Raw genomic sequence first — 26,397 nt, 5'->3', positions numbered from 1 at the left:
ACCACAACAAAGTTTTAATCTTGTATCACCTATAACAGACCTACTTTTAGATCTAAAAGGGAACCATTGATAGCTATGAGCAATATCTTTGTTTTAAAACCTGTCTATAGTTTGGTGTAACATCATTGTACTCCATTCTAGAACTAGAATTACCAACAAGTGATAAGAAAGATTAAAGTTGAACTGCTTGCAGATATAAAAGGCTTCTATTTCATCAAGATATATATACATATTTATTATAATAATTAGATTGTTTATTATAATAATATAGAATAATTATATTTTATTCTGGGAAGCTGATATGCCCATGTTTAGGGTGTGTGCAGGGCGCAAGCAATGCGCCTGCAAACACTTCCACTTTCCAGGGATTTGTCCCTGGCTCTTGTCCTTTTTTTTTTTTTTTTTTTTCATTGGCCGAGAACAGAGGGCGACTGGGCAGTGCTTTTTCAGCACTACAGCATCACTTCCAGTTTCCCTGGAGTCAGAGTGGAGTGCGGGCCGGACACTGAGTCTACTTTACTGCAACCCGGGATCCTGTAATGTGAGGCGGGGAGCGGATCACAGATGCGGCAGGTGGGTGCAGAGCTGAGCCCGAGCGTGGTGTACCAGAGCAGAAGGTGAGTGCAGGGATTGGGAGTGATCTCTCGCACTGTGAATGACAGAGGATTTTTGCTGTTTTCAATGGCATGTCTCTCCCTCCCGGCAACATGCTTCCCATCCCCTGAGTCCTCAGACTCCTCTGTAGGGTGGCTACAGAGTGACTGCTCCACCCGGGGTGTAGTGTGTCCTGACATGAGCCTGGCTCCCCCTCTCCCCACCTCTGTTCACTTTTCTCAGCTGCTGCAGAGCTTCATGGAGGGGGTAGTGTGGGGCTGCTGAGTGTTGTGGTGCAGGGCAGTGACTGGCAGATGTGGGGTTCCCAAACCCCAAATTCCTATCACCCTTCCTGCATCCTAAAATGCCCCCTCCCTGCCTCTCCACCCTCAAACGGCCTCCCTCCCTGCCTCTTCACCCTAAAACGCCCCACCTCCCTGCCTCTCCATCCTAAAAGGCCCCCCTCTCTGCCTCTCCACCCTAAACAATAACCCCCTCCCTGCCTCTCCACCCTAAACAATAACCCCTCTCCACCCTAAACAATAATGTCCTCCCACACCTCTCCACCCTAAACAATAACCTCCTCCCCACCTCTCCAACCTAAACAATAACCCCTCTCCTCCCTAAACAATAACTCCCCTCCCCACCTCTCCACCCTAAACAATAACCTCCCCTCCACCCTAAACAATAACCTCCTCTCCACCTCTCACCCTAAACAATAACTCCCTCCCCACCTCTCCACCCTAAACAATAACCTCCTCCCCACCTCTCCACCCTAAACAATAACTCCCTCCCCACCCTAAACAATATTCCTCCTCTCCACTTCTCCACCCTAAACAATAACTTCCTCCCTGCCCCTCCACCCTAAACCATAACTCCCTCCCCACCCTAAACAGTAACCCTCATCCCCACCTGTCCACCTTAAACAATAACGTCCTCCCCACCTCTCCACCCTAAACAATAACCCTCCTCTCCATTTCTTCACCCTAAACAATGACCTCCTCCCTGCCCCACCACCTAAACAATAACCCCTCTCCACCCCCTCTCCACCTTAAACAATAACCTCCTCCCCACTTCTCCACCCTAAACAATAACCCCCCTCTCTGCCTCTCAACCCTAAACAATAACCCCCCTCCCTGCCTCTCCACCCTAAATAATAACCCCCCTTCCTGCCTCTCCACCCTAAACAAATAACCTCTGTGTTTAATGATGGGGTTAGTATGGGGGGGGTCTTGTGTACAATGGGGGGTAGTGTTGAGAAAGGGGTCCTGTGTAATGATAGGGAGAGGGGTGGTGGTAAGGGGGATTTGTTTGTTTAACCATGCTCCTTAAGCCCCTTCCACTGTTAACACTCTGACCACACCCAATTTTTGGCGTGACATGTCACATGCTTACATCAGCCTCAAGTGTCCCTCATTTCAAGTTCTAAAGTTGGGGAGTATGTACTCTGTCCTGTGATGCTGAGCTGTATACTCTGTCCTGTGATGCTGGGGCTGTATACTCTGTTCTGTGATGCTGGGGCTGTATACTCTGTCCTGTGATGCTGGGGCTGTTTATTCTGTCCTGTGATGCTGGGGCTGTGTATTCTGTCCTGTGATGCTGGGGCTGTATACTCTGTCATGTGGTGCTGGGGCTGTATACTCTGTCCTGTGATGCTGAGCTGTATACTCTGTCCTGTGGTGTTGAGGCTGTATACTGTGTGCTGTGATGCTGAGTTGTATACTCCTGACACTATGGGTGAAAGCAAGTGGAATACAGGGAACGGGGTGGGTGGATTCTATAAGGGGTGGGGCTTATGTGAAGTAGGGTGGATCAAAAAGGAGGGGCAGGGTCTGGCGCCCCCCCATCCTAAAACTTCACCAGCCACCACTGATTATAATATTTTGATTGTTGTCAATTTAAAGCCGACAATAGCACACAGATTTTGTTTCAAACCCAATCCGTGAGATTGTGACTTTGCGGAGTCATCTACCTGATTTTCATATCAGTTGAACAGGACGATTAGAAAATATTTTTTGTTATTCAAATCTGATCCAAAGTAATGCAACCTACTGCACAACTATACACTTGGGCTGCTTTACTAAAGAATTTAAGAATCTTCTCACGATAAATAGTGTGATTATTAATGTCAATTATACAATCATGTGCAGATATAATAAGCAAACAGGAATTAGATTTTTAAATGATTGGATAATTGAAGTGAATATTTGCACAATTCATTCTGTGAACAGTCTCAATATTCTGAACAAATTCTTTAGTATTTCTGATCACACCCCTTAGTAAAGCCTTTATAGCTTGTAGCATTCACTCTTGTGTCTGGCAAATATCTGGCAAATGTCACTTTAGTGGTAAACCGAATAGCTGTTAATAGACGCCAAACACCATGGTCATTATGAGGCTTTTTTGGCTGAATCCTAAGTCCTTGTGTGAGCAGAAAGCATAGTCTTCAAAAATAGCAAATATAACTGTTTTTTCATGTACATGGATAAAAAAATTTTAAAAAAGACAATAAACATAAAGAAGTTTATTTTAAATATTAACATACATTGGAACTATTATTTACTGTATATGGTCCCTTTAAGATGTTAATGACAAACAGAAAAAAACATCTATTTTTAAATCCAAAACTAAGACAGATTTAAAATGAGCAAGTGAATCTAGGCGCATTAATCTTCTTAAGCAGGACATAGACGTTTAAATCTCGTCCGGTTCTGCAGGGACCGGCCGAGACTTGAACCATGTATGGCCAGGTTGATTGTACCCAAGTTGTTTGATCAATCAATCAACCAGCCTGTGTGTTCTCCTGGCCGGATTGGCTCCCTGCCCCCCCCCCCCCCCACCAGGTGTACACAATTTCTCCGCAGGAGGGATTCCCCATCAACACAATATTTGGCCACTTTGTGCAAAAACATTCCAAATCTGTCAGACAGTGAGGGCATCTCCTGTGCACAGCCCTCTTCAGATCACCCCACAGATTTTCAATCGGATTCAGGTCTGGGCTCTGGATGGGCCATTCCAAAACTTGAATCTTCTTCTTGTGAAGCCATTCCTTTGTTTATTTGAATGTAGGCTTTGGGTCGTCGGCATGCTGAAAGATGAAGTTCCTTTTCATGTTCAGCTTTCTAGCAGAAGCCTGAAGGTTTTGTGCCAATATTGACTGGTATTTGGAACTGTTCATCATTCCCTCTACCTTGACTAAGGCCCCTGTTCCAGCTGAAGAAAAACAGCCCCAAAGCATGATGATGCCATCACCATGCTTTACGGTGTGTATGGTGTTCTTTTGGTGATGTGCAGTGTTGTTTTTGCGCCAAACATATCTTTTGGAATTATGGCCAAAAAGTTCAACCTTGGTTTCATCAGACCATAACACATTTTCCCACATGCTTTTGGGAGACTTCAGATGTGTTTTTGCAAAATTTAGCCAGGCTTAGAAGTTTTTCTTCATAAGAAAAGGCTTCCGTCTTGCCACTCTACCCCATAGCCCAGACATATAGGGAATACGGGAGATTGTTGTCACATGTACCACACAGCCAGTACTTGCCAGATATTCCTGCAGCTCCTTTAGTGTTGCTGTAGGCCTCTTGGCAGCCTCCCTGACCAGTTTCCTATTCGTCTTTTCATCAATTTTGGAGGGACGTCCAGTTCTTGGTAATGTCACTGTTGTGCCATATTTTCTCCACTTGATGATGACCGTCTTCACTGTGTTCCATGGTATATCTAATGCCTTGGAAATTCTTTTGTACCCTTCTCCTGACTGATACCTTTTAACAATGAGATCCCTCTGATGCTTTGGAAGCTCTCTGCAGGCCATGGCTTTTGCTGTAGGATGCAACTAAGAAAATGTCAGGAAAGACCTACTAGAACAGCTGAAATTTATTTGGGGTTAATCAGAGGCACTTTAAATGATGGCAGGTGTGTACTGACTCCTATTTAACATTAACGTTTAAATATGATTGCTTAATTCTGAACACAGCTACATTCCCAGTTATATACTTCCCCTCTAAAAGATTTCAGTTTCTTTTCAATTGAGATGTACAGTTTATAGGTCACATAAAAGTTACACAGAAACCTGAAATTTTATTAGGGGTGTGTAGACTTTTTATATCCACTTTATACTGTACAGTACACACACACTAAAAAAGTAGCAGACTAGTGGCAACCATGAGCTGGGAATTGGGTTCCTGCCTTTTTTGGAAAAATATACCAGTCTTAAGGTCTTTTGCATCTAAATAACATTGAAAACAATTCCCATTATTAGCACCCAAACTGGTAAAATACCGGCCAGGTGCCAACCCTAGCTGGGAGTAACGTGGGGAACAGTTGCAGGGTAAGCAAAGGGTGTGACGGGAGGGAAACACTATAATCAGGAGTGGGGTGGGTGACAGGAAGCCATTGTGGGCAGCTGGGTTAGAGGGGCGATTTGGGGTAAGAGGGGCTTGGGACCTGAGAGGTGAGGTGAATGGTAGAGAGGCATAGGTGGAGAGGGATTGGACCAGGGGGGTGAAGTGCTGTGCCTGGGGGTATGAGGTGAATGGTAGAGAGGCAGTGTAATGAAGAAGAGGGGAAGTGAGTTGAAGGTACTGACCAGGGATGGAGGTGCTGTGAGGGACGGTGAGTAGGGAGGGAGATGCTGTGACTGAGGATGTTATTCTATACAAATACTCAGATTATTATTTAGAGACAAGTATGTTTTCGCTCATGTGCTAAATCGCCCAACTTTTAAGCTGGCTATAGCTGGGTCCTTTTTTTTCATTCAGAAAAGTGGGTTAAGCGAAAAAACTGACCCACTTTCCCCCAGACATTTCATATATTGTATTCCGCCAGCGGATTCCCCAGTATCAGAATACATTGATCAGTGCTGCTGGCTATAGTTAGCTATAGTCGGCAGCGCTGATCGTGCCGCATTTATTCAACAGGCTGGTTGTACAGAAGTCGATCAGTAGATCAACTGCTGTACAACCAGTGTGCCCATACATGGATCAGAATTCAGTTGGTCCCTGCTGAACCATATGAATTTCAATCCATGAATGGCCAGCTATAATTTCTGCTCTATCACATCTACATTAATCTACCAGGAGGAAGACATCCTTATCAGTGGGACTGCTTTAGCAGTCCCACTATTGTTATTCGATTTTATTTATTTTGTATCATTTCTTTATTCTGTATGTTTTTTGGCTCTGAGTAACTTCTGCATACTTTCAGCTATTAAAACCATTCAACTATTAAAATGTTCGTCTCTTTCAGCTGATGATGGGACTTTTTCAACTTTATTTCTACTATTTATACTTTTTAAAATATTAAGCTTTTTAACACTTTTTTTTAACATTGAAGTCAATGGGAGCATGCTTCAGATCCTTAAAACCTTCTTCCGCTCCAAAAAGTTTCAGCTCCTTCATACTTTCACCTATAGACGCCAAACAAACTTTAAAATGTTCACAAAATATTCAGCTATCTGGCTATATCTTTTCAGTTTGATACCTTTTACAGTTTTTGTGAAAAAGCTTTTTGTTTAGAGGTCATTTCAGGAAATTTTAGCCATTAATCAGAGTGTACTGTGTTGCTTTTGTTGCCATGGTTACCAAAGCTTCTGTTATACACAGGGGGGGGGGGGGTGGCTGGAGCATCTCAGCTCTGATTACAGAGCCCGGGGGAGGGGACAGTCACACCATGTACTGATTTATAATAGAGGAATATGATGGGGCAGTTTTGATGGGGCAGTTTTGATGGTGACAATATGATGGGGCAGTTTTGATGGGGCAATTCTGATGGGGGCAGTTTTGATGGTGACAATATGATGGGGCAGTTTTGATGGGGACAATTTTAATGGAGAAGTTTTAAAGGTGGCAATATGATGGGGCAGTTTTGATGGGGGCAGTTTTGATGGGGGCACTATGATGGGGCAGTTTTGATGGGGACAATTTTTATGGGGCAATTCTGATGGGGCAGTTTTGATGGCAATATGATGGGGGCAGTTTTGCTGGGGGCCGTTTTAGCAATTCAGCTATTTAGCATTCCCTCGCATTTTCCCCAGGAAATGCATTTTCTAGTTGTTTTTGAGATTTTTTTTAAGAAAAAGAAAGGTGACTATCTGTCCATTCCTCCCTATCAATCCATTTCTCAGATACTAATTTTTTTCTGGCAACTTGATTTAGGAAATCCAGCAATGAACTAACAGAAAGCTAATCTGACTTCCCCTTGTGTTTAACACTGTGCTATGAATATATGTTGCTCAGATATATGTTGGTTGGAACCGATGCATACAAAAATAACATTCCAAAACATCATACTTTGTTTATACACGCCAATTCCTGCAACACTCTATTATTGGCTGATCTTAACTTAAAGCTATACTTTTTGTACACCGTTCCATCCCCAGTGCTGTATACTATGTCACATTCATCCATACTATCTTCCTCTTCAGCATCAGAGGCATTCTTATGAACAATGGTGTCCTCATCACAGTATGTCATAGTCCTGAAATTGCCATTCAGCCTTTCATAGCTTGGTTTCCAACACAGGATCTTTTTGGACTTGGCTTGTTTCATAACAAACACTGCCACTGCCATGATCAACAGCACCAGAACCAAAACAGGGGTGACAGCAGAATAATAAGAGCCTTTGGGAGGCAATCTGTTGGCCAGCTTCAGGTTCTTCAAGGCAACCTGTTCGGCTTCAACTTGTAGGTGTTTTATGCAAAGTACTGCAAGGGAATGGGTAGAATAAGAATTAGAATTTCATAGTATTTGGCCAATTGAATAATGCATATAAAAAAAGGAAAGAAAGGGGGAATGGAGTTAATTAAAACTAAACAGGGATAATTAAAGGGGTTGTAAAGGTTTGTGTTTTTTCACCTTAATGCATCCTATGCATTAAGGTGAAAAAACACCTGGCAATGATGGCTCCCCCCAGCCCCCCATTTACTTACCTGAGCCCGTTCACCTGCTGTGCGCGTCCCCCAGCGTCCTCTTCTCCGCGGAGTCTGGCCATTGATTGGATAGATAGGATAGATTGATAGCAGCGCAGCCATTGGCTCGCGCTGCTGTCAATCACATCCAATGACGCGGCCCGTCGGGGGGCGGGAACGAGTCATATACGCTGTGTCTATGGATGCAGCGTGTATGACAGGGAGCGCGCCCGCAAGCTAACCCCCTCAGGATAGAGCTTCCCAGAGGGAGGTTAGCTATTGCAGGGAGGAGCCGAGACAGCCGCCGATCAGCACATGTGCTGTGTTCGATCAGCACATGCAGCCAATTGCTCTCCACGCTGATCAGTGTATTCTGACAGCGTAGGAGTCCTGCAGAATACAATACTAAAGCTGGGGTTGCATCTATTTCTCTCCCCTTGGTCTACTGTTTTCTGCTACCTTCCTACCCCAAGCAAATGGTTAGCTCTAAGGCCTATATACACTACTGTACACTAATATGAATTCTAAATGGAACCCCAATGTACCATGTAGAAGGACGTGCATTACAATGCGTTGCAGTATAATGTTGTCAGGGCTGGCTCCTGCTAGTTAACGAGCAGCTCTTTTCTTTCAGTGCACAGAAGCTGCTCAGCTGTCAGGTAATTGCCAGAAACAGTGACTCACCTGGTTACCATTAACCTGCCTCATTAGTCCAGCCTACAGCCAACCCCTTTTGCTATTTAATCACTTGCCAACCATCCGCCGCAGTTATACTGCGGCAGAATGGCACAGCTGGGCAAAACAACGTTATGTAACATCACTTTACCCTGTGGCCACTAGAGCCGATACGAGTGCCCGGCAGTCGCAATCACCGCCGGGCTCCCGCAATCGCTCAGGGCACACGGAGAACCGGGATCTGTGTGCGTAAACACACAGTTTCTGGTTCTCTGAGGGGAGAAGTGACAGATCGTCTGTTCATACAGAGTATAAACAGCGATCTATCTCTTCCCCTACACAGTCCCCTCCCCCTTCAGTTAGAACACACACTAGGGAACACATTAACCCCTTGATTGCCCCCTAGTGGTTAACCCCTTCACTGCCAGTGTCATTTTTGCAGTAATCAATGCATTTTCAAAGCCCTGATCGCTGTAAAAATGCCGACGGTCCCAAAAATGTGTCAAAATCGCAGATTGCTGCCATTACTAGTAAAAAATGATAATAAAAATGCCAAAAAAATGCCATATTTTGTAGATGCTATAACTTCTGCGCAAACCAATATGCAAAATCAATATACACTTATTGCGATTTTTTTTTTTTCACCAAAAACATGTAGAAGAATACATATCGGCCTAAATTGAGGAAAAAAATATTTTTTTTATACATTTTTGGGGGATATTTATTATAGCAAAAAGTAAAAAATATTGCGTTTTTTTCAAAATTGTTGCTCTTTTTTTTTTTTGTTTATAGCGCAAAAAATAAAAACCGCAGAGGTGATCAAATACCACCAAAAGAAAGCTCTATTTGTGGGAAAAAAAGGAAGTCAATTTTGTTTGGGTGCAACGTTGCACAGCCGCGCAATTGTCAGTTAAAGCGACGCAGTGCCGAATCGCAAAAAGTGCTCTGGTCAGGAAGGGGGTAAAATCTTCCGGGGCTGAAGTGGTTAAACAGCTTAGCTCATTTCCTCCTTGCCCTTGCATGGTCTATGATCTCTAAGTGTCTTCCTTCCTGTGCTCCTGTGTATGACTTGGTCTGGCTGACTTCCCTTTGATTCCTGTTCCTTATTTTGGCTCCTCCCTACGCTGACTTCTGGTTTCCTGACCCAGCTCATTTCTTTACCTTCTCTGGCATCTAAACACTGGCTTCTGTTTTGACTATGTTCCTGAACTGTGTTATTTTTGCCATTTCATTAAAGATTTGTGATTTTAATTGCGATTTCTGTCTCAGTCAAGTTTATGGTTCCTGACAGATGTGCCTTTTTGTTGGTACATTAGGCAGCTCATTGAATTGCATGGATTGTGGGTACATGCATGCAGCTCTTCAAGAACTCTGGTCCGCACTGGCATATATTTGTTTACCCCTGGACAGATAAGGAGCTTGAGAGATCTGAACAGTACAAACTGATAATACTGACCTAATTTCCTACACATCAATTAAAAATATTTCCCTGGAGGTAGGAACCCCCAGTGCAAACAACTGCCAATACTGTTCTAAAGCTGAAATCTGTACTCCTGTTAATAAGTCAACCCAAAAGAAACATTTGCATCAGATCACGGAAATACAAAGGATGACATCTGTCAGCCTATCTTTCCAAGTTATATTTCAAATGTAATAAAAAAGAAAGTTCCTTCTGCTGTAAACATTTATATTCAACTTCTAGGTACTTATTGCAGCTACTATAACCTCTGTCCTACCAAATACCAAACTAGTACAATCATATAAAATATACTTTAACATTTGTGAACAAAACATATGTAATATAAAGTCCAAGCACAAAACAAAGAAGCCATTTGGAGCTTTGTGTTAAAGCATATCAAAACCAAATAACATAAATGTAATATATTGCAATTTTACAGTCTTTAGAGGTGGTGGTTGCATTCATTTTCTTTTTTTTTTTTTTATATTTTTTCACCAATATTTTTACCTGCCAGTAACACACCTTCTGTCCTATGTTGACAATGCTCAATCACCCTATTGTATCCACATGAGAAAACACGATAGGACTACAGAAACCTCCCCTCTTCTTCAAACATAAAGGGGAGGGGGATCTGTAGTATTCGGACGTAGCTGAGAACAATGTAACTGATAACAGTGCAACACAGGTAGAGGGCAGAAAAAGTTATCAGCAGACAAGATCAGTTATATTTTTCACTAACTGAATAGATATAACAGAAGTTCATTGTTAGATCCCTTTCACACTGAAGCGCTGCTAAAGTGCCGGTCCTTTTTGCAAAGCTTTAGCTGCATTTTAGCGACGCTTTTTGGGCGCTAGGGGGGGGGCGATTTTTTCACGTGACAAAGTGACCCTCAAAAAAAAAAAAAGACCCCTTTTGCGCCACTTTCAAAGCGCTTTGGAAGCGCTACCCATTCATTTCAATGGACAGGGGCATTTTTAAAGCGCTATTTATAGCGCTCCAAACATGCCCCTAAGATGCTGCTTGCAGGACTTTTTCTACCGTCCCGCAAGTGCACCGCCCCAGTGTGAAAGCACACATTCAAATGGGATACAGCTTTCAGGCGCTATTTTTAGCGCTAAAACGCCTGAAAACAGCCTCAGTGTGAAAGGGGTCTTATGCCCTGTACACACGGTCGGACATTAATCGGACATTCCGACAACAAAATCCATGTATTTTTTTCCGACGGATGTTGGCTCAAACTTGTCTTGCCTCCACACAGTCACACAAAGTTGTCGGAAAATCCGATCGTTCTGAACGCGGTGACCTAGAACACGTACGTCGGGACTATAAACGGGGCAGTAGACAATAGCTTTCATCTCTTAATTTATTCTGAGCATGCGTGGCACTTTGTGCGTCGGATTTGTGTACACACGATCAGAATTTCCGACAACGGATTTTGTTGTCGGAAAATTTTATAGCAAGCTCTCAAACTTTGTGTGTCAGAAATTCCTATGGACACACGGTCGGAATTTCCGACAACAAGGTCCTATCACACATTTTCCATCGGAAAATCCTATCGTGTGTACAGGGCATTAAAGTTTACATACACTTACCTTTTTAAGGCTTCTTCCACATTAAAAGTACTGCTTACTGCCCTCTGAAAAGCAATCTGTGGTGCCTCCTATGGAACTCCTGTTTTGTTTTTTTTTTTTACTTTTATTTTCACAATTTTACACTGTAGGGCCGCGTTGCAACTGCAAGCCAGGCATTCAGCTCCAGGTTGTGGTGCAGCTCCACTGGACTTAATTGGCAAGTTTAATGTACAGTGCTTCCTGTCAAACTCTGTAGTAGGAATGAGCTTTGTGTTCGAGTGGAACCCATGTTCAACTCGAACATCGTGTGTTCGGTCGTTTGCCGAATTACGAATGATATGGGCGCGTCGCGGCCCATAATTCACTGCGGCATCGCAGTGCATTGCTGGCTGACGACTGGCCAATCATGCACTATTACCCGCATGCTTGGCCAATCACAGCGCCATCTGAACAGAGAGCCGTAATTGGCCAAAGCCAAGGAGGCTTTGGCCAATTATGGCTCAGGGGGTTTAGTACACCCCCCACACTATATAAGGCCGCCTGCACGGTGCCCGTTACCCAGTCCGCTGAGCCGGTGCGCGTTACCTAGTCTGTTAAACCGGTGCCCTTTACTCAGTCTACTATGTCGGAGTCCGTCACTTGGCCTTTTAAGCCAGTACCCGTTATTTGGCTTGCCGGACCAGTGCCCGGTGTCCAGCTCGCTGGGCCGGAGCTTGCTGCCCAGCTCGACGATCCGGAGCTTGCTGCCCAGCTCGATGACCCGGAGCCTGCTGCCCAGCTCAACTATCCAGAGCTTGCTGCCCAGCTCGATGACCCGGAGCCCGCTGTCTGCTCTGTTGTGCCCGCTGTCTGCTCTGTTGTGCCCGCTGTCTGCTCTGATGTGCCCGCTTTCTGCTCTGTTGTGCCCGCTGTCTGCTCTGTTGTGCCCGCTGTCTGCTCTGATGTGCCCGCTGTCTGCTCTGATGTGCCCGCTGTCCGGTTTGATGTATCTGCTGCCCAGTCTAAAGTGCCTGATGCCCAGCCTGAAGTACCCGATGCCCAGCCTGATGTGCCCTCATCTGTTGTTCGGTTTGAGGCCATAAACTTTGGACAATTTAATCTAGTTGGAGCGTCCGGAGGCCGCTCCTTTGCGGGGGGGTACTGTCATGAAAAGGTTTACCCATTGGTGGCGCTATTGGTCTCTTGGATCGCAGTACCAGTGTCCACCACCGGGTGTCTTCCAACACCTGGGACCTGTAATAAGAGGACTCACCTGCTGGTGGCACTGTTGCATCCTTGGGCCGTAGTACCGGTGTCCACCAGCGGGTGTACTCTGGCAGTGTGGAGCAGATAGCACCCTCTGCGCTCAGGTGTAACGTGAGGTCAATTACTGCAGCCTTATAAATACCCGGCAGGGCCCTCACATGCTTGCCTTGGTATCTTTCTTCCTTGCGCCCTGACCCGTAACCTGTATCTGAACCTGTATCTGAACCTAAACCTGCTCCTGAGCCTGTATCCGATCCCATCCTAATCCTGTCCCTCCTGTGTTCCTATTTCCTTGTAGCCATATCCCATCCATTATCTCCCTCTCCTATCCTGCCCTTGTTCAGTCGCTGATCCCCTGTGTATGACCCTGGCCTGGCTATTGTGTTTGATTTTGGTACTTTCCTTTGGCTGTATATATTATCTGTTGTCTGTGGGTTTCTGTTGGTTGGTTGAGCACTATTTGTATTTGGGGTGTTTGTTTATTTATATCACTTATCTTAAATAAACATTATTCTTATTCACTTTACATGCGTTTTGGTTTCCTCTTTGCAGTCCACACAATCTGGTCACACCTGTTCATGACAGAGGCACATCACCAAAGAGGCAGGATGCCCTCCAGGGGCCAGCCTAAGTGCAGCACACTGACTGCATCACACCGCAGAGCTCCGCATGTGCAGGGCGCTGCTGTCTCTGTGAGTTATTCCAAAAGTTCTTTGGTGTGGGCCTTTTTTGAGACAAGTGCATCAGATCGCACCGCTGCTATTTGCAACGTATGTCTCAATCGTATCTCGCGTGCCCAAAACATCTCCCGCTTGGGCACCACATGCTTGAGCAGACATATTTTGACCTGCCATGCAGTTCGTTGGCAAGCGTACCTAAAAGACCCACACCAAAGAACAAAGAGGACCTCTCCTTGCTCCTCATCAGCTGGGATCTCCAACCCCACTATACCTTCAGTCCTCTCTGAGAACTACACTGAGAGGAATGAAGGTGTAGAATTAGGTGTGCCACAGCCAAGTACTTGCGGGCAATCTGCTATCGGTACACCAACGTCAAATTGTACCAGGCAAATTTCCCTGCCCCAGCCGCTGCACCGCTGAAAGAAGTTCGTTCCCAGCCATCCACATGCCCAGCGGTTGAATGCTAACTTGGCAAAATTGCTAGCACTTCAACTGCTATCTTTTCAGTTGGTAGACTCTGCCCCCTTCCGTGAGTTTGTGGAATGTGCGATTCCTCAGTGGCAGGTAATTCTTGGCCTCGCTGGACATGGCGGTCAGCGGTAAGGTGCATATTACCGCTGACTCATGGTCCAGCAGGCATGGACAGGGATGTTACCCAAGTTTCACGGCGCATTGGGTGACTCTGCTGGCAGCTGGATGCAGGACAAGGTGCAGTAGTGTTGGAGGTTGTTCCGCCACCACGCCTCCAAAATGCCACTACTGGTGATTCTGACACACCTCTCTCCTCCACCCCCTCCTCTTCTTCTTCCTCCATGGCCTCTTCCCGTGCTTTGTCCTCAGAAACAGCGGTGCTCCGCAGGCGTTCAAGGGACTATGCAAGTACACAGGCCAAAAGATGAGGGCCTTTGAGGCAGAACAGAGGCAGGAAGAGGAGGACTTCCTTAGCTCTCAAGGCCCCGTTTATCCAGATGGTGTTCCTGCGTGCCTGCCGATCACACAGGAAGAGGACAAGGAGGAGGAGGAGGAGGATTGTGTCAGCCTGGAGGTGAAGCCTGGCACTCAGCATTAACAGCAGTCTTTAAGGGATCATTTACAGTCCCAAGAAACCTATGGACTTGTACGTTGCTGGGAGGAGGTGGCTGCGGATCATGTCGTCCTTAGTGACCCAGAGGCCTCCGGACCAAATGCCTCAGCAAACCTACACTGCTTGGCCTCCCTGATCCTGCAAAGCCTGCGGAAGGATCCTCGTATTCGTAGTATCAAGGAGAGGGATCAATACTGGCTGGCAACCCTCCTTGATCCACGTTACAAGGGTAAGGTTGCAGACCTTATCTTGCCATCGCAGAGGGAGCAGAGGATGAAACATCTTTGGGAGGCCTTGCAGAAAGGTCTGTGCAACGCGTTCCCAGAGACTGGGAGGTTACAAACTCCTGTTCCTGGACAACGTGTTGCTGAGGCTTCGGTCACTCAAAGAAGGAGCGGTGGAGAAGGTGGCCGTCTGACCGATGCGGTCAGACAATTTTTTAGTCCGCAGCTCCAAGGTACGATCGGTTCCAGCAACCATTGCCAGCGTCTGTTTTACATGGTGCAGAAATACCTAGATGCAAGATCTGACTTGGACACCTTTCCCACCGAAAATCCTCTGGGTTACTGGGTCTTGAGGATGGATCACTGGCCAGAGCTTGCACAGTATGCAATTGAGCTACTGGCCTGTCCTGCATCCAGCATTCTTTCGGAACGCAAATTCAGTGATGCTGGAGGCTTTGTAACCGATCACAGGGTGCATCTGTCCACCGACTCGGTCGATCGACTGACCTTCATAAAAATGAATCAGTCTTGGATCACCACCAGCTACCAAGCACCTGATGCTGATGTAACCGAATAATTTTTTTGGAAATGTCAAATCCCTTCAAAGACTGTCTATGCTGATGCCGAGTGACTATCCTGTTATGCTGAGTAATTATCCTCTTCCTCCTCAATGATCATGCTGATAGCTTGTAAGAACATTTTTGGTTCTGGGCGCTGCCACCAGTGCCTAAGGCCCAATTTTTCAGTCCCTGTTTAACAGGGGCGTGTAATTACAATTTTTGATGCAATTCTTTGCAGCAGGGCTAGTTCCTGCGCTCCAACTAGAGTATCTGTGAGGGGTTGCAGTGTTGCGGCACCAGTGCCTAAGGCCCAGTTTTTCTGCCCCTGTTCAACAGGGACATGTAATTACAATTCTTGATCTAATATTTCACAGCAGGGCCTGTTTCTGCGCCCAACAAGAGTAACTGTGAGGACTTACAGTGTTGTGGCACCAGCACCACCACCACCAAAGGCCCAATTTTTCTGCCCCTGTTCAACAGGGGCATGTAATTACAATTCTTGAACTAATATTTCACAGCAGGGTCCTGTGAGGGCTTACAGTGTTGTGGCAACACCAACACCTAAGGCCCAAATTTCTGTTGAGTATATAGGGCAGACCCCTACTTTCAAACATCCAACTTACAAATGACTCCTAGTTGCAAACGGAAGGAGACAACAGGAAGTGAGATGAAATCTACCCCTAGGAAGGGAAATTCTCTCCTGTAAGAGTTAATATGGGAAAATGTTTCTCCTTTCCACTGATGCTTTATCACCAATCCTTGTTTCACTAAAAACCCCAAATTTTCAAAAAACATTTGTCATTGGGACAAAAAGTGAGGTGAAATCTTCTGAAGAGGAGCACAGACAGCAAAACAAATGTCACAGGGGTGATAACCCTTCCCTATGTTTTCCAAAAAGCTTAAAATAGATTTTTTTTGCTTGAGCTAAACACGTTAAAAATGTACCAGTTCAAAATTACAGATTCTACTTAACAACAAACCTACAGTCACTGTCTTGTTTGCACCGCCTGTATACTGCTGTTCAGAGTATATAGGGTCTGGTGGCCCCACACCTTTCCTTTTTTTAATTTGGGTGCGGGGTTCCCCTTAATATCCATACAAGACCCAAAGGGCCTGGTAATGGACTGGGGGGTACCCATGCCGTTTGTCTCACTGATTTTCATCCATATTGCCAGGACCCGACATTACATTAAAGCCGCAAGCAGTTTTAAATGACTTTTATTCCTTTAAAAATGTCATTTTGTGTAGGGACTGTTCTAAGCACGGGAAACACGCGCCACTTTACAGGTATACTATAGACACCCCCCAGGTACGATATTTAAATCAATATTTCACTTTTTTTTTACTTCAAGCATCATTAAAATCACTGCTCCCGAAAAAACAGCCGTTTTTAAAACTTTTATTTGTATTGATATATGTCCCCTGGGGCAGGACCTGTGTCCCCAAACCCTTTTTAGGACAATACCATGCAAATTAGCCTTTAAAATTAGCACTTTTGATTTTGAACGTTGGAGTCCCATAGACGTCAATGGGGTTCTAACGTTCGTGCGAATTTTCGGTCCGTTCGCAGGTTCTGGTACGAACCGAACTGGAGGGGTGTTCGGCTCATCCCTACTCTGTAGCCCTTGTTAAAAAATTTTACGAAGCAAAGACAATATAGTTATACTGATTATCAGATGTGGTGCCTGCATTCGTTTTCTTTTTTGGGCTTTATTTTTCCCTGGTAATCCTGCCAGCAAGTCTGTTGTTCTTCAACAGAACAAGCTGTTCTGCAAATGTGGCAGATGTAGAGGGTTGAGACAAACAGTTTACCACTGACAGGGGTGCTTACAATGGTCAGCTTTTATTTATTTATGTAAAACATTTTTCCGAAATGAAAAAACAAACTGTTGCTGTAACTGCTTAAAAAATGTAGTTTGGCTTCAATTAGTTGGTGTATCTAAACCTGCTAATACATCTTAGGCTCCTCTAACACCAGCGGATTGATCAGGTCTGCCTATCTATTTCAGGAAGACCCGTTTGGGCCGCCCATTGTCCTCTATGGGTCCGCGGATGTCAGCAGATATGTGTGCGCTGACACCCAACTGCCATCCGATCCAACAAAATTCATTGAAAACAAATGTATGGCGATACGTTTGCCATCCATCCAGCAGATGAAGATGAAAACGGACATGCAGTCTGTTTCCATCCGACTGCCCCATAGAGGAGAGCGGGCGGTCTGCACAGCTAAGCGGACCTGTTATCCACCTGCTCAATGGGAATCAACGGCAGTGGCGGCCCGTCCATAAGGGGCGCCGCCCCCCCTAATCCATGCGCCCAGCCCCTAATCTACATGCAGGGCCCTGGATGCATGGGTTTCAATGGAGTTTTTTTTTTTTTAAGCACATGATTAGAGACTGAGGCTCTAATTGGCTCCAAAAAAAGGTGGGCTTGGGGCGCACAGCACTGTGCCCTGAGCCCACCCAGTTGTGTGACAATAGTGAATTAATATTAGACCAAACGACCGGGGCAGATAGATCTCCACTGAGCAGGGGGATTCTGCTTGGACGGATCTGCCCCATGTGAGGCTTAACATTCCCCTTCCACCAAACTGACAAATATGCTGTCCAATGGTGTCTCTGTTGCTCCTTCATCCAGAGTGTGGGTGCTCCAATACAGGAGGTGTGTTACTGGCCAGATCCCCAGGTGTAAACAGAGGGGAAAAGCCTATAATAAAAAAAGCTAATGCAGCCATCCAGCCAGTGATTAGTAATTAGCAATATATTACATTTTTGGGGTTTTGGGTTTAATACCGCTTTAGGATTTTCTGAGCCACAACTCCAGAACAAGCATGCAGATTAGAAAATCTAAACTCCTGATTTGTACACTTATTCTGGTTATTGAACATGTATTAAAGCCACTGGATCCGCATGGTGGCCGGGTAGCTGGTATTTTCATAGTAAGACGTCAGCAATGATGTCAACAATGACAAGGGGTCTTCAAAATGTTTCTGCATAATTAAAAAAGTATGGAAACTTTTTGAAGAACCCTCATATTTCTCTCGGTACAGTTTTTTCTTTATATTTCAATGGTTTGGAGCAATCATTTTAGGACAAACTCAATCTACACAAAAGCCCCTTATCATTTTGAAGAGGATTATTTGCAGTTTTTTAACAGCTCTAATTTAATATGTTAATGCCTAGCTGTAGTTTAAATCAAACATAAAAAAGGTAATTTGAGAGAGATGGAAGAAGGAAAGAAATATATGTCATTGTCTTACTGCTCTATTTGCTATATTAGAGGTCCATCACCAGCACAACATCCAAGGCAAAGGCAGCATGTTGAAGAGAGGCACCTTTGCTCTCTGCATGGAAGCAGCAATCTCTCTACAGCAGTCCAACACGCCCCTCGCCAGGGGCGTTACTAGGTCTACAAAAGATCTGGGGCTAGAGCCCATAGCAGCAAAGTAAAGAAATTCATACGCTTGGGCGGGCATACACATGTATATAATATACGTGTGTGTGTATGTATGTATATATATATATATATATATATATATATATATATATATATATATATATATATATATCTCATGAGATGAGAGAGAAGGGGGTGAGTGTGGGTGAGAGAGAAGGGAGTGAGAGAGAAGGGATGAGGATGGGTGAGAGAGAGAGAGGGGGGGCGGGTGAGAGAGAGGGGGTGGGAAAGAGTGACCCCCTATCCCTGCCTGAAATCCCTACTGTAAAAGCCCCTGTCTGTGTGGGTAGGCATGTGTGCGATCCACCTACCTCCCACCTGTCCTCCGTCAGCCTGTTTTCCTCGGGTTCCATGACAGTCACAGCTAGGAGAGAATGTTGGGAGGAGTGCAGGCTCTGGGAGATGCTGGGTTACTGCTTTGGGTGGCGGTGAGGTCTCGTCTTCTCTCTCTCAATCCCTCCTGGGCTCTGCCCAGGCCTCCCCCTCCCTGTTTGATGCTGCTGCCCTGCCCCCCACCGCCACCGGACCAGCGGTGGGACACTCCAGTCCAGGACCATGACAAAGGGGCTGGGCTCAACTCTTTAGGCCCCACAAGCACTAGGAGGAGGAAGTGGAATCCTCCTCTGCTTTAAATGTTGGGCAGGGAGGGAGTCGCGGCCATGACATCACTGGTTGCTAGACACTAGGTGGCTCTAGAAACCAGTGGCCAAGAGTAGAGTCAGGTGGAGACGGGGGCAGAGCCGAAGCCAGCGCTACCGAGGCTCAGTCCGCCCCTGTCCCCTGCATTCCGGATTGCTCCCAGTGTTAGTTTCATTCCGGGACACTGTATTGTCCAGGAATGAAGGTGCCCGGGAACGGAACACACCTGCTAATTGTCAGACTGCACCCACCTGGTAAGAAACTCGGGGTTATAGCCCCAAAAGCCACCCCCTAGCAATGCCACTGCTGCTCACAGACTCAGAACTAGAGCTCTCTAATCAGCAGAGAGCAACCAATTTGTTGACTGCAGAACTGTAGGTCTGACTCAACAGAGTATATTGTAGTGCTTGCGGAGAGACCACTGTTTCCATACAGAGGGCAGTAATCCTTCTCTGCAACATCTGTGTCTTGGATTTTTTTTCTGGTGCTGAAGCTATAATGCAACCAATAGAGATGTAGACATCTACATCTACTGTATGTATTTCTTTTGTCTCCGCAGCCTGGAAAGTTTCTTCCAAATCACTGCAGTTATTTTCTAATTGATCAGAGGTGAGAAAACGGAAAATTGTATACTCACCTTTCCGTAATTTTCCTTTCCTGTCGCATCTCATGGCAGCATACACCTATGGGTTGTGGCTCCGCCCCCGCAACCTGATAGGACCGCGTAGCTATTAAAGTCTGAGAGAGCCCCTGCCCCAGCATTCTCCGTGTATATATACCTCACCTCAGATGGGTGGGCATTTGTATGCTGCCATGAGATGCGACAGGAAAGGAAAATTACGGAAAGGTGAGTATACAATTTTCCGTTTTCCTGTCGCATCATGGCAGCATACACCTATGGGGAATAACTCGCAAACTGGGTGGGTATGAGCAAAAGATAAGTTTTTTATTTAGAAGGTATTGAGGAGTTAGCCTGAATAATTGCTCTCCCAAATTCTACCGTGGACAATCTAGCGGAGTCCACTTTATAATGAGAAATAAAAGTGGTTTTTGAAGACCAAGTGGCTGCTTTGCAGATGGTTTCGGCTGATACCCTGCAGTAGGCCGCCCAGGAGGTCGCCATTGCCCTTGTGGAGTGTGCCCTTAAGCCCTCAGGTACTCGTGCGTTGTTAGATGCGTAAGCTCTCTTAATGATCTTCACCAACCATGCTGCGATGGTGCGAGAGGTTGCTGCTTGTCCTCTTCTAAACCCATGAGGAATGACCAGTAGGTCCTCTGTCTTCCTCAAATTGCTGGTTGCCAGGAGGTAGGCCTGGATATTTGACTTTATGTCAAGCGGATGTGGATCACCCTGTTCTGTGGAGAGGGTGGGGAGACATAGTTCTTGGTTAAAGTGGAAAGATGATGACACTTTCGGGATGAAGCGATCCGATAGTTTTAAGACTACTTTGTCTGGATAGAACATCAAGTATGGTTCCTTAGCCTGTAAGGCTTGAATTTCCGATACCCTTTTAGCTGATGTAATTGCTATTAGGAAAGTGACTTTGAGAGTTAGGTCCCACAGGGAAACATTCTCTAACGGAAAAAATGGCTCATGGGATAAGGCTTCCAACACTACTGAAAGATCCCATGTCGGGAAGGAAGGTTTCCTAGGTGGTCTCAACTTTAGGCAAGCCTTCTGAAATTGGATGATGAGAGGTTCTTGAGCCCATTTCACTCCTGTCATAGCGGATAGGGCTGATACATGTACCTTCAGGGTACTAGACCCAAGACCTTTATCTAGACCTAACTGGAGAAACTCGAGGATCTGAGCAACTGATGGAGATGCCGGGTTCCAGGATTGCTGTTGTGCGATTAAGAGAAAACTCTCCCAGACCCTTTTATAGGTTTTATTGGTCGTGGATTTTCTGGCCTGGAGGAGAGTGTCTATCACTTTCTGGGAGCAACCTTGGACTAAGAACCTAGTCCTTTCAATCTCCATACTGTTAGATGCAGCCTCTCCGGAAATGGGTGAAGGAGTTGCCCCTGCGACAGTATATCCGCTGTCATTGGGAGTGTCAGTGGTTCTGCTGTGCTCAATTGGAGGAGCGTCGTAAACCATGGTCGTCTCGGCCAAAATGGGAGGACTGCTAGCACTGTGGCTTTCAACCTCTTGAGTCTGAGTAAGAATCTCGGAATGAGTGGCGTTGGAGGAAATATGTACCCCAAACGGAAGTTCCAGTCGTGTTGTAGGCAATCCGTGCCTTCTGCCGATGGGAAAGGAATTCTGGCTAGATATCTCTGGCATTTCGTGTTGACCGGTGTTGCCGCCAGGTCTATATCCGGTATCCCCCAGGTTTGGGTTATGAGGGTAAAGGCTTGGTGACTTAAGGCCCACTCATTGTTTGATACAAAGGTCCGACTTAGAGAGTCGGCTAGTTGATTTTGGACTCCTGGGACATACGCTGCCGTTAATCCCGACAGGTTCAGCTGTGCCCACTCGAAGACTGGACGGACTTCCTGCATCATGGAGCGACTCCTGGTGCCCCCCTGCCTGTTGATATAGGCAACTGCCACTCTGTTGTCCAATTTTAGCAGGACCTCTTTCCCCCTGAGGAGGGGGCTGAAGGCTAACAGAGCTTGGAAAGCTGCTTTCATCTCCAATATATTTGAAACCACGTTCTGTGTTCTGAATGTCCAAAGGCCCTGGACTGCGTGATGGCGGTAGTGTGCCCCCCAGCCCTTCAGGCTGGCGTCTGAAGTGATTATTTCCTGAGGAAGAGGGACTATATGCCTGCATCTCTTCAGATTGTTCAATCTGGTCCACCACCAGAGTGATTGTTTTATTTCTTTTTGGACTATGATTGGCTGAGACAATGATACCCCGTTCCATTGTTTTAACAGTGATGCTTGCAGAGGTCTGGTGTTCCATTGGGCCCATTGTACCATTGGGATGGTTGCTGAGAATGACCCCAGTATGCTGAGGTACTCCTGGGCTGGTAGTGTGGTAGAGGCTAATAACTTTCTTGCCTTCTGAATGAGGCTGGGAATTTTTTCCCGCGGAAGTTCCACCGTATTGAGACGGGTGTCTAGTTCCGCCCCCAGGAATATCATTCTCTGAGTGGGCTGCAGATTGCTTTTCCCCCAGTTTATGATCCAGCCGAAGTTTTGTAGGGTGGTAATCAGAATGGATCGATGCAGTAGAAGGGAATCCTGATTGTCTGCTAGCAAAAGGATGTCGTCCAGGTAATGATGGACTCTCAATCCTTGTTCTCTTAGTAAGGCTATTACTGGCAGTAAGATTTTTGTGAATGTCCTTGGAGCGGTGGAGATCCCGAACGGGAGACTTCGAAATTGAAAATGATGGAGACCTACCGCAAAGCGGAGAAACTTTTGGAATGAGATGTGAATGGGGACGTGCAGATAGGCGTCTTGTAAATCGACGGAAAGCATCCAATCCCCGATATTCATGGCCCGAAGAATTGACTGGAGGCTCTCCATTTTGAATGTCTCAACTAAGATTGAGCGATTGAGATTCTTTAGATCTAAGACAGGGCGTAGATCCCCCGATTTCTTCTTCACCAGAAACAACGGGGAGTAGAATCCCGTTGACCTTTGGGATATTGGAACTTCCACTATGGCTTCCTTTTGTAACAGGTCTTGGACATATTTTGTCAGTAGCATCCTTTTTTCCCGAGATGCCGGTAATCTGGTTACAGAGAATTGGTCTCTTGGAGCCCGTGTCTTGAATTTCCATTTGTGCCCGAACTGGACAGTGTCTATCGTCCATGGGTCCTTTATTGTATCCGCCCAGACCTGCTTGAAACTCATGAGTCTGGCCCCCACTAAAGCTGGTTGGGCGGACGCACCTTCAAAAAGACTTTTGTTCCCCTGTGGCAGGGGTCTTAGACTTTTGGAGCTTGAGGAATGATGACTGGGGATTCTTACAGTTCCTCCTATACTCTTTTCCGGGCCTGTAGGATCTTGCCTCTCTGTATTTATCTGGCAGATTTCTTCTAGAAACCGGTGGTCTCTGCTGTCTGGGCCTCCTATCTGAAGGGATGAGTCCCGATTTTCCCCCCGTGACTTTAGAAATAGCCAAGTCCAGTTTTTCTCCAAAAAGGTTTACGCCATCAAAGGGTATTTTACACCAATTGGATTTTGAGGAGGGATCTGCCGATCAGGGTTTTAACCAGAGCGCCCTTCTGGCCATTACTGAGCTTAACATTGCTCTTGAAGTGGTTTTAATTATATCCACAGAGGCTTCTGCGACAAAGTCGCCTGCAAGACTAAGTTCTTGGAGGGCTGAGATAACTTTCTCCTGCTCCATTCCTTCTGATACCAGCTTCTCGGCCATCGTGGACCAGCTTGAGATAGCCTTACCGACGGCAGCCAATGCTATTGCTGGCCTGCAAGCGCCACCTGCCGAGAGGTAGGTTCTCTTAAGATCCAGATCGATCTTTCTATCCAGGACATCTTTGAATGTGACTGCATCCTCTATTGGAAGTGTTACGTGCCTGGCGAGGCGCATTAGAGAAGAGTCGACCACTGGAGGAGATATTAGTGGGTTGACGTTAGGCTCTTTAAGTGGATAGAGCTTTGATAATCTGTTGCTGAGGCCAGTTTTTTTCTCTGGCTTTTGCCACTCATCCTTAATTAGATCCTCAAGTTCCTCAATGAACGGGAAGTTCTCTGGGTCTTTTTTAAGATTTGGAAAGTATTTCCTCACTTTTTGAGGAGTTTCTTTTTCTTCCACCCAGTCGATCGCCTCTTTTACTGACTTCACGAATGGGTCGATCAGTGAGAAGTCGAAGCCGGTGGATGCCTCTAGATCATCAGTGTCAGAGAGAGGGTCTGACGTCTTTGATGATGATGAGGCAGTGGATGAGGTACTTTGTATAGGTCTGCTGGCCTCTGGCTCTGCGACTTGTGGTGATGGTTCGATTGGTTCTCTTGCCTCTGTTTCTCTGTCCTTAGTTGCCTCAATGAAGCATGTGCGACAGGCTAGTTTGTCTGGAAGTGCTGTAGCACCGCAGATCCAGCAGGAGTTCCCGGGTGGACGGGAAGGCTGGGTGACAGATTTCCTGCGCGCAGGGGATTTCTTGTGGTGGGAGCGACTATGCCTTGATCTTGAACGGCTCCTCCTGCGACTTGATCTGCTCCTCCTGCGACTTGAGCGGCTTCTGCGACTTGAGCGACTTCTGCCGCGCTCTGAGCGACTCTGCCTGTGGCTTGAGCGGCTCCTTCTTGAAGGCTCCCCTCGTCTTGAATGTGACGATCTGGAAGACCTGGTGGGGCTGTTCAATTTAAACAGCATTAGTGAGGGCTCTCTTTTTTCTTCCTCTTCATACTTACCCATCATCCCCTCTTACCTAGTAGGCTGGCGATGGTCTACCTGGGCAACGGTCTCCATGAAAGGTGATGAATCAACCTATAATATATAGGTGGCTTAGCATGCATGGGATAGCAGATAGTAAACAAGCAAAGAAAAAACACCATAGATCTTACCTGGGCGTGAAGATAGCAATAGAGAGACAGGGTAGAGCAGCTGGGTAGAGTAGCAAAGAGATCCGGTCAAAATTCCTCCTTACAGGTTCAGGAGAGAAGAGACAAGAAAATGCTGACATTACAGCGTTTTTAAACTTGCCGCCGTCGCGGCGGTGATGACGTCACGTTCGCGCATGCTCAGATGCGCTCCGAGGCCTCCGACGCCATTTTGGAAGCTGGAAAGTGGGATGCCCTGACGAGATACCGCTGTTTGCGCATGCGCGAGGAGCTGAGACGCTCGGCGCTAGGCACAGAGAGCGGAGGGGGGACAAGCTGGAGCTATGGAGACAGACAGGAGGGGAAGTTACCCACAGGTGCACTGAAAGGAGCTGGAGACCGCTGCGATCCATAAACCAGTTTAAGGTTTGTAATGTATTGTAACATACCCCTGAGACCATCAGAGTGGGGTTCCTTCCATTGAGCTCATTTAGAGGCTGTACAGGATAGGACTTCCACCCAGGAGAGGCTAGAACCTGGCTGGGGCGAATGTTTTAGGTAAGGGATGCATGTTTTCGGTCCTTGACAGGTGAGGAAAAAAAGGAGAATGCTGGGGCAGGGGCTTTAATAGCTACGCGGTCCTATCAGGTTGCGGGGGCGGAGCCACAACCCATAGGTGTATGCTGCCATGAGATGCGACAGGAAAGAACTTTGCTGCCTTGTCCGTGTAAAATAAAGGGGAGAATGCAGAAACACACAGGGTAGAGGAAATGCATGTTAGAATCCTAAAATTCCCCTCTGCACCGTCAGCCTTAGCGACAAGTATGAAAAGTCTGAGGACAACAGTAAACATATCAAGCAAACAGATACTGGAGGGCAACTAGGACTTTAGCAGGACCCACGAATACTAAAGAGGTATGTTATTCATACCCAACCCAGACAACATATCATTATTAGTTCCAAACTCCATGCTGCTGAAATATAGATTGTATCTTCAGAGATAACAATGTCACAGTTGTTTGCTGATTTTTATTGATAGACGATAAAAGGAAGAAGATATGAAAAAAACACTTCCGTCATATTTCTCTAAAAAAAAGATATAATAAAAGAGAATGAGTCCAGATATGGGACTGGTGAAAGTTCTAAGAGATAAAGCATATCAGAAGAGACATAAGGAACTTCATATTTAGGCCTCATGCACATTGGATGTTTTTTGGACGTTTTTACAGCTGTTGTTCTTGGCTTCAGACATTTTTTTTCTACGGTCAATAAACTCCCTATCATGTTATCCTATGTGTCCATGCACACATAGGCTGTTATCAACTGTTTTTGGCTGGGGCGTTTTTTTGGCTGTAAAAAAACCCCAAAACTAATGGGTTCTGAGAGGAGTTTTTCAGCTGTAAAAATGTCAAAAAACACTGATAAACGCTTAAAAACTCATCTCACCAGCTTTTTTTTTTATCCCATTGAAAAAAAAATAAAAAAAAAACGCTTAAAAACGCTAACGCTAAAAAAAGCTGAAAAACGCTACAATCCGCTAAAAAAAACGCTATTGCAAAAATGCTGAAAAACATTGAAAAACTGACTGCAAAGCGACTGGCGATTTTATAACGTTATTTATAACGTCCAATGTGCATGAGGCCTAACAGTCTGGAGAAACAAAGGGAAAGAAGAGACATGATTGAAATCTTTAAAGGAAATCTATGGTCACAGCATAATCTTTTTTTAACATGAGCATTGTAACAGCAATATGAACAACAGTTGACAATCTAATGTAATCTTACTCGAACAATCCCCTTTTTATTAGTGCTGCCTGTCTGCTGGCCATCTCTTTCCACAACT

At 45.8% G+C, this 26,397-nt stretch overlaps 1 protein-coding gene across 1 annotated transcript in view; it reads right to left on the bottom strand.

The window, feature by feature from the left end:
* Window positions 1–3,088: 3,088 nt before the first annotated feature.
* The window catches only part of LOC141131517 (cysteine repeat modular protein 2-like), a 209,666-nt gene continuing 186,357 nt past the window's right edge, over window positions 3,089–26,397 (bottom strand). The window contains exon 16 of the mRNA XM_073618879.1: window positions 3,089–7,294. Within this exon, the coding sequence (XP_073474980.1) occupies window positions 6,876–7,294 (419 nt within the window). The 3' untranslated portion in view covers window positions 3,089–6,875. The remainder of the gene's footprint in view (window positions 7,295–26,397) is intronic.

Source organism: Aquarana catesbeiana, linkage group LG03 (assembly GCF_042186555.1).
Source record: "Aquarana catesbeiana isolate 2022-GZ linkage group LG03, ASM4218655v1, whole genome shotgun sequence".
Lineage (NCBI taxonomy): Eukaryota > Metazoa > Chordata > Amphibia > Anura > Ranidae > Aquarana > Aquarana catesbeiana.
Note: the sequence above shows the minus strand (reverse complement) of the source record. Positions and strands in the feature narration are given on the sequence as shown.